At 39.5% G+C, this 10,730-nt stretch overlaps 1 protein-coding gene across 5 annotated transcripts in view; it reads right to left on the minus strand.

Moving 5' to 3' along the window:
* The window catches only part of Scaf8 (SR-related CTD associated factor 8), a 200,585-nt gene that overhangs the window by 141,826 nt on the left and 48,029 nt on the right, over positions 1 to 10,730 (minus strand). For all 5 annotated transcript variants that reach the window (XR_003378364.1, XM_026787344.1, XM_026787345.1 and 2 more), the window contains 4 exons: positions 7,947 to 8,100; positions 6,602 to 6,732; positions 2,314 to 2,490; positions 222 to 301 (listed from right to left, as the gene is read on the minus strand). Coding sequence is in view for 4 of the 5 variants with exons in the window: in XM_026787344.1 (XP_026643145.1) it covers positions 222 to 301; positions 2,314 to 2,490; positions 6,602 to 6,732; positions 7,947 to 8,100 (542 nt within the window). In the remaining variant the exon portion in view is untranslated. The remainder of the gene's footprint in view (positions 1 to 221; positions 302 to 2,313; positions 2,491 to 6,601; positions 6,733 to 7,946; positions 8,101 to 10,730) is intronic.

The following is a 10,730-nucleotide window of genomic DNA, read 5'->3' on the forward strand; positions in this document are numbered from 1 at the left end:
TTTCCTATAGGGAACTTTAATATAGTCCAACTATTTGCAAAGATCCGAAAGAGTTCCAATAACCTAGAGAGGTAACAAGACAGCAAGTCCACGACCCTCCATAATTTCAGTGCTTAAAGCCTGAAACAGCACCCCTACAGTTTAGACTGTTAACACCCCACTGAGGATTGAGAACAACAAGAAAAAGAAAATACAGCTCTAAAGAAAAACATAATTCTTACAGTTGAGGAGTAGGAATTTCCTTTTTGGATTCTTCACTGTGCTCAGAATCTTCCCCAAAGTCAAACCTATCCATCAACTTCTATGGACAGAGAAAGAGACAAATTAAAAAGTGCTTCCACGTGGATACCACAAAATAACGGGAAATAGTGTTGTGAGTCATTTCACATTATGCCATATGCATGCTTTCAGAGCACTGTAACATAAAGTAGGCCCTTACACATATTTCCGTGCAATTTCACTCTCATTCACAAGTATAGTATGAAAATATTATTGCTATGATTCTTTCGAGAGAAATCTTCATATAGTCTCAGTATATTACTGTTTTTCTATTTTCACTAATTTACTTATTAAGCATTATCATAATTATGTGTAGACAGAAATTCATACAGTTTCAAGCTCCTCCAGAAATGAGGTGCAGAAATGACTGAGGACTCAAAGGACTACTTCATCATCATAGAGCAAAACCATTTTCACATAACCAGCAAAATACTAAAAGTTTCATTTTTCAAGATGGGGTTTCTTGGGTATATCCCTAGCTATCCTGGAATTTGTTGTGTAGACCAGGTTGACCTCTAACTCATAGATCTGCCTGCCTCTATGTCCCCAAGTGTTGGGATTAAAGACATGTGCCACCACCATGCCCAGCTCACAAAACAATATTTAAAGAAAATGAAGGATTATTTAACTGTAACTTAAAAAAAAATCAATTGTTAACTAGTCCTAGTAAAAACTTGATGTTAAAATGTGGTTTACCTACTAAATTAAGAGTGACTGGCCAAACGGTTCATTATCCAAGAAATAAAATCATTACCTAAGAAACCAGTACTGATTTTCCTATAAAAATAAATAGCATACATACATGTTGTAGAATGTAAGCTGAAATAACATCAAATGAGTCAGTTACATGTGTTAATGCTGCAGAACATTTGTTTAATGATGGAAAGATATATTGCATTCGTTTAACTCTATGAAGCTGTGTTACTTTGTCTAAAACACATTTTGGTTTGATAAAGAGCTGAGTAGGCAATAGCTAGGTAGGAAAGAGAATAAGCAGGACTGGCAGGCAGAGAAAATAAATAAGAGATAAGAGGGAGGTGTAGCACAATTAATAAAAACCAAGAGACAGATAGTGGGGTTCAATCTGAAGTTCAGAAAAGCAAAACATTCAGCCACTGGTTCTCACTTCTAAGCTTTACTTATTAAAATACAAATGAAATATTATTATAGGGAGGAATGAAAAAAGTAAAAAGGACACCAGGGGCCAGTCACCCAAACAGAAGGGGGCTGGAGAGATGGGTCAGCCAGCGGTTAAGAGCACTAACTGCTCTTCTAGTGGTCCTGAGTTCAATTCCCAGCAACCACATGGTGGCTTACAACCATCCTTAATGAGATCTGGTGCCCTCTTCTGGTCTGCATGGATATGGGCAGAACACTGTATACATAATAAATCTAAGAACAAAATAAAATAGTTATAAAAAAAGATAAATAGAAGAAGATAGAAGCCTAGAGACAAAAGGTAGACAGGATAATTTAAGAACAGCTAGAAACAAGCCAAGCTAAGGCCAGGCATTCATAAGTAAGACTAAGTCTCCATGTGATTATCTCGGAGCAGGGTGGCAGGCCCGAAAAGATCAAAGAGAGAGAGAGAGAAAAAAAAAAAGACACATTTGTATGTGCCTATGTGAAAACACACACAGCACTTTCAAGATATACTTCTAACTGACAACCATGAAGAGGATATCACACAAAAAATTATTCATGAAACAGCCTCAATTTTAAAAACACTATTTTTCATAGTTAAACCTAAACATAAAATATACAGTAATGTGAACTTACAGAAAATTTTTCTTTTGAGTTTCCAAATATTATTTTATCAAGTCAAATTATAGAACATAAACCACCAAAATCAGCACTGGGGAGGCTGAGGCAAACAGACTGTGTATTAGAAGCCAAAATGCGCTACACATAAAGGTGCTATCAAAAACACACACAAAATAAGTCTATGAAATTATAATTTACAAAGAAGACTGTAAATGATATGACATAAGGTTTACCAGTTCACTTAAAAACATCAGTATTTTTAATGACTACCTTGTTGAAAGAGACTCCCTGATCCAAGGGTGTAAGCGAGTTGGCTGCCGCAGCTGCAGCTGTAAGCTGTGCTGTAAGTGCCTGCAACTGAACCACAAGACCAGCATCCAAGGCCTGTAGGATGGAAGGCTGGGGCTTCTGCTGTTGGATCTGTAAGGTTTGTATTAGCTGCTGAAGCTGGAAGGGAAAAAAAAAATCATAATTTTTTTGGGAGGGGTATTTGGTCTTTATGAATGAATAAACCTTTTTATCCAATAAATTTTATCATCCTACAGAGAAAGTGTTTCTAATATGTGACAGTGTGAATGAGAAATGCCCCCTATCTGCGCAAGTATTTGAACATGTGTAGGCCCCCTGATGATGGTGCTGTTTGGGGAGGTTATCAACTTTTGGGTAAGGTAGGGTGCAACCTGGCCAAAGAAGAAAACACAACACTGAGAATGGAAACATATTCTGAGAACTTAGAGCTTTGCCACACTTCTAGCTCATATTCTTTGTTTGTGTTCACAGTTGAAGATGTGATCTCTGAGCTTCCTGTGTGACAAAATGTCATTGACCAGCTTTCTGTTGTAGCTGCCTGTTGACGAGCTTCCCTTTCCACTCTGGATTTTCTCCCTCTGGACATCTAAGTCACAGTTAACTATTCCATAAGTCACCTTTAGTTATGGTATTTTAACATGAAGACATGAAAATATGCTTTGCTGGGACAATGGAGGCTGGACAGCTGGGGCTGAAAAAAAAATCAGTCACAAAGAATTCATCTGGGAAGTATTTCTTTATGGCTGGGGGGCTGAGGCTGCACATCAGGGGGCTGGTGGACAATCTGGCAAAGACTGTCTCCAATGTGGAGATGGTTTTGAATGACTGAAGGAGTCACTAAAGAAGGTGAAAAGCATCACTATGGGAGCACTGGGTGCTCTTCCAGAAGACCCAGGTTCAATTTCTGCATGTATATGGTAGTTCACAACCATCCATAACTCTAGTCCTAGGGACTGATCCCCCTTTCTGGCCTAGGCAAGTGATTACTTGCCTAGAGTACTGGGCAAGGATGCGGTGCACAGATATTGAGGGGAAACACCCATACACACAAAATAAAAATAAACAGATAAAGAGTGTCCCTGAAGAAGCCAGGAAAGACCGTTGGCAAAGGTGCAGCCTCAGCTGCAGTGATGACCCCAGCATACTGGAGATGCCAGGACTGTGCAAAGTCCATCAGGGACATGTGAGGCACTGAGTCTATGAGCCAAGCTGTGTGTTTGTGAATGGCAGAGACAGAGAAATGGAACTGCCTAACACTCTGGAATTGGCCCTGATAATGATTCAGACACTGAGCTTTTTTTTACACTGCTGGATATTGGCTTCAGTTTGACTGTGTACCGGTTCTTCATTCTTGGAATAAGAAAGTAAGCAAAACATTGTGGAAACTACAGGAGCCCACAATGAAGAGAGATGAGGATTTTTTAAGGACACTGGTTTCAAGATGTCAAATTCTAAGACTGTGGGATTTTTAAAGCTGTAGTGTGCTTTATACTATGACTTAATGCAAGATTTGGTCAACAGACAAAGGAGAAGTTATGGTTTAGATGTATATTTGTTATGTCAAAGTTAATAAGGGGTGGAATGTCATAGTTAGATTTTAGATTTCTAATGGGGAACCACTATTAGCCAATGACCTTTGAGAATCTGGACAAGGTTGGGTGTGGCTTTGGGTATCAAAAAAGACGTGGGACCACTGGCTCTCTCCCTCCCCACCCATAGCTTGTCACACCTAGATGTTGGATTCCATTCCTGTTTCCATTTAGTAAAGAACCTCTTATTACACCCTATTTGGAGCTAGTGTGGCATTACTTTATTCGTGCTTCCCCACATCTAACCGGGCACCACCACCCCAAATCCCCACCCCCGCCAGCTGAGCACCTTTCTCACCGAAGCCCACTTGTATTTCCCCCCATCTGGTGCATTCCCCTTCAGGTGTCAATCTGATGCAAACTTAATGTCACTTGGGAAGAAGGAACCTCAACAGAAGAACTACCTCAGTCAGATGAGTCTATGGCCATGTCTTTAGTAGCATTTTCTTAACTACTAATTGAAGTAGGTCAACCCAGGTAACTATGGGTGTGTTATCCCTAGACAACAGGATCTAGCATAAATAAGGAAGGTAGCTGAACACGAGCAGGGAACTTCTATGGTGTCTATAACTCCAGGTTGCTGCCTTGGGTTCCCTCAATGACAGACTGTCACTTGGAAGTGTAAAATCAAAGAACCCTTATCCTCCCGAGTTGCTTCAGTCAGTGTTTACCACAGCACAAGAGCAGATGAAGTGGGTAGCACGTAAACCCTTGAAAAGCCTGGCCTGCTTCTGTAGAGTCATGAGTATTGCAGACGAAACAGGCACATTCTAACAACAGAACAAAGAACTCCTCACAGGCTGGATGCTTTAGCTAAGCTTCTCGTCCTCACTCAATTAATTCCACAAGAGCTAAGCCCTGACCAGAACAACAGCTTTTATATCAGATTTAGTATCTAAGAACACATTTCCTGAAAAGAGAAGAAAAACCTATTCAACAGGGATAGTCTGAGACTTAATAGAATGTGTCACGAATGATGAATAGAGCAGACTACAATTGCAGCAATATCTACTCCTGGTTCTTCACACACCTTTAAGAAACAAAACAAAGCATGGGGCTGAAAAAGGTTCAGTGGTAGCACCTGCCACACTTTCAGGACTGAGGTTTGGTTCCCAGCACTCATGTCAGGCAGGTCACAACCACCCGTAACCCCAGCTCCAGAGGATCCAATGCCCTCTTCTGGCCTCCACATATACACATAAATAAAATAAAGTCTTTAAAAGCACATAAAACGAACAAACAAACAAAGAGAGCTACCTGGTGAGGTATCTCCCATGGGTAAGGGTGCTTTCAAGCCTGACAACATGGGTTTATTCAATTCCCAGGAACCACATGGTAGGAATGAATCAATTCATACAAGTTGTGGCCTCCACACACTTATATGCATGCACACAAAACACTTCTTATAATAATAAACTATCTATGATTATGTAAGAAGTCCCTAGTACAAACAATCCAGGTTGTAGTTAACCCTTTAATAGTCCTGTTGTTAACTAACGCTCTATAACAAGCAAGGCATTATAGTTGACAATGATTATCACATCCAGTAAAGAGGATTTGACTTTTCACAACAAAAAGAATAAATAGCAGAGGTGGTAAATATGCCATTTACCCCAATTTAAACATTACAAATTTTATATATGCACTGAATATCATATTACTGCTTATAAACACAGACAATTACATTGTTAATAAAGCAAAAAACAGGGGTTAGAGCAATGGCTCAGTGGTGAAGAACACTGGTTGCTTCCCCAGAGGTCCTGAGTTTAATTCCCAGAACCATATAGTGACCACAACCACCTATAATGAAATCTGATGCCCTCTTCTGCCATGAAGGCATACATGCAAATTGAGCACTCATATACATAAGCAAAAAATAAAAATAAAAAAAAGTAAAAGTAAAACAAAAACCCCATAGTATAGTTGTTACAATTTATAACTATCAGCAAAGATTAAAAAAATGAAAATGAAAAAGCTGCTATTAGCAACTAGTATGAGGAGTGATAAATCCTATTCAAGATGGAATAAATAATCTCAGAATACCTTAACACAGCAATATTAGGAAACAAAGTGGAGTCATGCAATTATCGAAACAATATAATTAATACAGTACAAAAAAAGCATGAACATGACCTTACCACTAAGGTCAACAATGGCATAAGAGACACACACTCACTAAAGCACTTAGAATGAAGGAAGCAACACAGGAATAGGGCAAACAAAGCTGCCAACCCCTCCTTTACACAACTGTACTCTACTGTTCCTCTGACACCTCCATTTTCCCCATGGGCACTGTTAAAATCAACACAGCAGTAACTTTTTCTACAGTGACTTCATATTCTACTGGCTCCTACTACAATGACAACAGGAAGCACCCGGGTTTATCTGTGGGACAGCAATTGGTACCTATCAATGGTTGGCACAAGGTATGTGCTACCTCAGTATTCTGATACAGAAAGAATTTACTACATAGCAAACATTAATGACAAGATGATGTTCATGATGGATTACTGAGTAAAAACTACAAGGGTAACTCTGCAGTTACAAGTGCAGAGTTCCCACTGTTAAAAGGAAAGACGACAAAATAAAGTGGTATGTTATGAAGCCACACATTAGGAAGATGATGCATTCTGAACCTTCTTGATAACAGGACTGCTCACCTGCTGACCTTGAGGACTTTGTAAGATCTGAGCAACGGCTGCCAATGTGTCTGTGTTTGTTATCTGAGAAACCCATGGATCAGGTAAGCCTTGAACCACATTGGCTGGAGTAACAGGTGTCACAGGGGTTCCTTTTGGAAAAGACATACACACACATCCAAAAATTAATTAATTAATACTTAAAAGGTGAAAAGATTTATTTAGTTAATATAAAATATAATCAAATAGTTTATTTTCATTTCATTGCCTCCATCTTGAAAACCACATAAAGCCTTTATGTGATTAGGCAGTTTTACAAACAGGAAAGAAACCTCCACTCTACCCCCATGGGATCTGATCAAACTTGTCTTAAACAAACCAAGCTACTACTGTATGGAAGCCATCAAATTTTTACAACACAAAATTCTTGTAATTTTTATTTACTTATTTATTTTTGGCTTTCAAAGACAGGGTTTCTGTTTGTAGCCTTGGCTATCCTGAAACTCCATCTGTAGACCAGGCTGGCCTTGAACACAGAGATCCACCTGCCTCTGTATCTGAGTGCTAGGATCAAAGAGGTGCATCACCAGGTACCCCTGAGAAAATTCTTTAACAGGAGGAAACAACAAGCCTACAATCTCTGCTGATAAAAGCTGTGAGTTTGTATAACATAAAACCATGTTTAGCTGAAAAGTCATTTATACATATAAAGCTGTTCATAGACATGTGTACAACAAAAACTATATACCAAAAAGTTAACAAATGTTGGGCTCAGAGTAAAACTGAAAATAACATTTAAATGCTCCAAGAAGATAAATTTTTTGAGATAATTGGGCTTTATTAAGCAATACTTTGGGTCTTCTTAAAAATGACATCCACCATATTTCCTGTAAACATCAAGTTAAGTTATACACAAGTTTAAGGAGTTACAAACAACCTAAATCAGGAGAACCTTCCCTGAGAACTGCAGATGTGGCTCAGTGGAAGTGCTGGGCCTATGCAAGGCCCTGCATTCAATCCCTGGGAGTGCAAAACAAAACAAAAATTAACTATAATCAACAGTTTCCAAGATGTATGGTTTTGGTGACTGAAGAACAAGAAAATCAATTTTCAAACTTTCCTAATTTTAGATTAACAGCAAAACTAATTTCATTTCATGATCTCAAAGAGATATACCTGCCTCTGTCTCTACCTCTGTCTGACTTCAAGCATTTGCCACCACACTAAGCCTTCAAGTCACTTTCTTTCAATTATCTAATGATGAACAAATCGCTCTAAACTGCTACCTTGTCATTTTACACATGAATGGCAGGGTAATGAGTATGACCTGAGTCTAAGAAACCAAGTATGCACTACAGATACATACCTGGAGTATTGCTCATGGCTGCAGTGGTGCTGGCCAAAACAGGGGTGACAACAGGAGGAGGAATTCCTGCTGCCATATCCAGAAGAGGCTGGATAATCTCACTCTTAAAAACATTATTCTTCTGCCATAAATTTAATACTCTCACTATTTTACTCTACAAGAATGAAGAAAAATGACAGTGAATTTTTTGCTTTCAAAACATTTGCACAACTCAGTTCACACAGATTAATTGAGCACATGATGTAAAAGAAATTAAAATATTTCTATGGTAATACCTTCTCAAAAATTGTTTCAAGTACTCTGTTATATTCAACTTTTTCTGCTTTCAAATCTTAGCACACTCATTTCATATAGATTATTCAGTCATACAATGGAAAGAGAGATTAAAATACTTCTATGGTACATTCCAACCTGAAACTGTTTTTAACTATTCTGCAATTCCTAACTGTAGGCAATAAGGGGAGCTACTTCTGATAGCTACACAAGATAAATGAAAGCTATACTTAGCTTAAGCAGGGTGACAACTAGGCTCCGTTTTCCCTGTATGTCAATTCACAGGAGATTGATGACACAGTTCCAAGAGAACTGCCCTAAAACTCCTCTTTACATGGTCCAGGATTAAAAGAAGTCACTAGGCCTGAACAACAAGCACTTTACTCAACATCTACCCTATCCAAAGAACTCTGAGAAAGAGGAAGAGGCAGACTCTATCTCAACATCCTACGTACAAATACATAAAGGTGAATTCAACCCTGACTCATACAATGCTTACCTTCTGAACTAGCAAGTAAGATGATGACAAAGTCCTCATCTAATGTGACTCTTTTTTTTTTTTTTGGTTTTTCGAGACAGGGTTTCTCTGTAGCTTTGGAGCCTGTCCTGGAACTCCCTTGGTAGACCAGGCTGGCCTCGAACTCACAGAGATCCGCCTGCCTCTACCTCCCGAGTGCTGGGATTACAGGCGTGCGCCACCACCGCCCGGCAAAATGTGTAGCCCAGGCTGGCCTCGAACTCGTGATCCTCCTGCCTCTGCCTCCTTCAGCAAATCCTACCGGCGTGCGCCACCACAACCGGCTCTAATGTGACTCTTAACAAATTTCATTTTATAAGCTATTTAAATAATTTTAGAGAGGACATTTCTCCACTTAAAAAATGTAGCTCAGCACCTGTGTTCAGCATGTCTCCTTGACCAAAAGAAAAGGGACAATTCACCACACTCCATTCCTGCCTAAGAAGCTTGCCATAAATGTACTTCCAGACAACAGCAATAATATTCCTATGCACAGCATGAAGCACAGCCTTCCTCCGTCCTTTTGCCACTGTCCCTACCTACTCTCTCCCTAGAAGAATATAGTCAACACCACACTAGCATTGTTATTCAATTTGGCCCTCAGGGTAAGAATTATGTTCTATATCAATAATGCTCTACATTATTTGGTGACTTAGAATAACCTGAGTCCCTTACTATTCTACAAAAATAAATAAAATATGCACATTCTCCATCATGTATTTGTCTCTTTCTGAGAGGCCCCTGGACTGCAGCTGTGCACTCAATTCATTCGCTCAGAGACTGTCCAACCCACTCTCACAGGTGTGCCATGCAGTGTTTTCACCTCACACTGTTCTGGGTTTCCCAAGTATTTAAGGTAAGTCCCACTGTGGGTGAGGTCCACGCAATCATGTCATATTTAAGCAGAGTCTATAAAAGTCATGACCTATGTGCTTGACACTTCTCATTCACCCTAGTCCCAGGCCAACAGTGTCAATAAATTTTACAAACATTTACACCCTCAGTTTCATCATTTACAAAATGAGACTGTAACAGATTTTTCTCATTCTTTTCTGGAACTGTGACTGTAACCACGGATTCAGCTACTAGCATGTGCAGATCTTAGCCACAAGCCCTTAGAGGGCAAAGTTATCGGATGTTATCAGTCACGGTTCTACTTCAACTAATTTGGAATTCTCACCTGTCTCCAACAGAGTTCATATAAAATCCTATGTTAGTTCTCATAGTTTACTGACTCAACTGTTGTATTGCTCAGTGAATTACAAACTTGAAAAGACTGGGTTACATAGATTTCTGTCATACTCTAGGGATCACAGAGATTCCTACTTAAGAGTCTTCTTGGTTGAAGGACTGGTTACAGATCCTGGAAGTTTCAGGTCTGCAAGCAGAGAACATGCCCAATGAGAAGGATGTTCCAAGTGTTTTACTGTATTTTTTTTATCTTAAAGGTTTTCTACTATTAAAAAAATAAATAAATAAACATCAGTTACACCCGCTTCTTGAATAACAGTCGCCTGAACCCATACTAAGACTAGTAAAAGCTACTCCCTTAATGTCAGCACAGAATGAGCTGACTCACAACTACTCAATATTAGAGTTCTATGACCAAGAACCAGCGGTTACTATTCCAGGGCTATTTGTTACACTAAGGGGAAAAAAAAAAAAACTTTAGGTGGGCATGTTAGCGCACGCCTGTAATCTCAGCATGTGGGAGGCAGCAGCAGCAGCAGGCAGATCTCCATGAGTTCAAGGCCAGCCTGGTCTGGAAAGAGAGTTCCAGGACAGCCAGAGCTGTTATATAGAGAATGTCTCTGGGGGAGAAAAGAAAGAAAAGGGAAAAAGATTAAATCAGAGGCTACTGTTAAACACTGAAAAAGAACAGTTAAACAGAATTTTAGAGAGGGAAGAGAGGAAGAGAGGAAGAGAGGGAGAGGAAGAGAGGGAGAGGGAGGGAGGGGGAGAGGGAGGGAGGGGGAAAGGAAGGAAGGGAGGGA

Source organism: Microtus ochrogaster, linkage group LG9, assembly GCF_000317375.1.
Source record: "Microtus ochrogaster isolate Prairie Vole_2 linkage group LG9, MicOch1.0, whole genome shotgun sequence".
NCBI lineage: Eukaryota > Metazoa > Chordata > Mammalia > Rodentia > Cricetidae > Microtus > Microtus ochrogaster.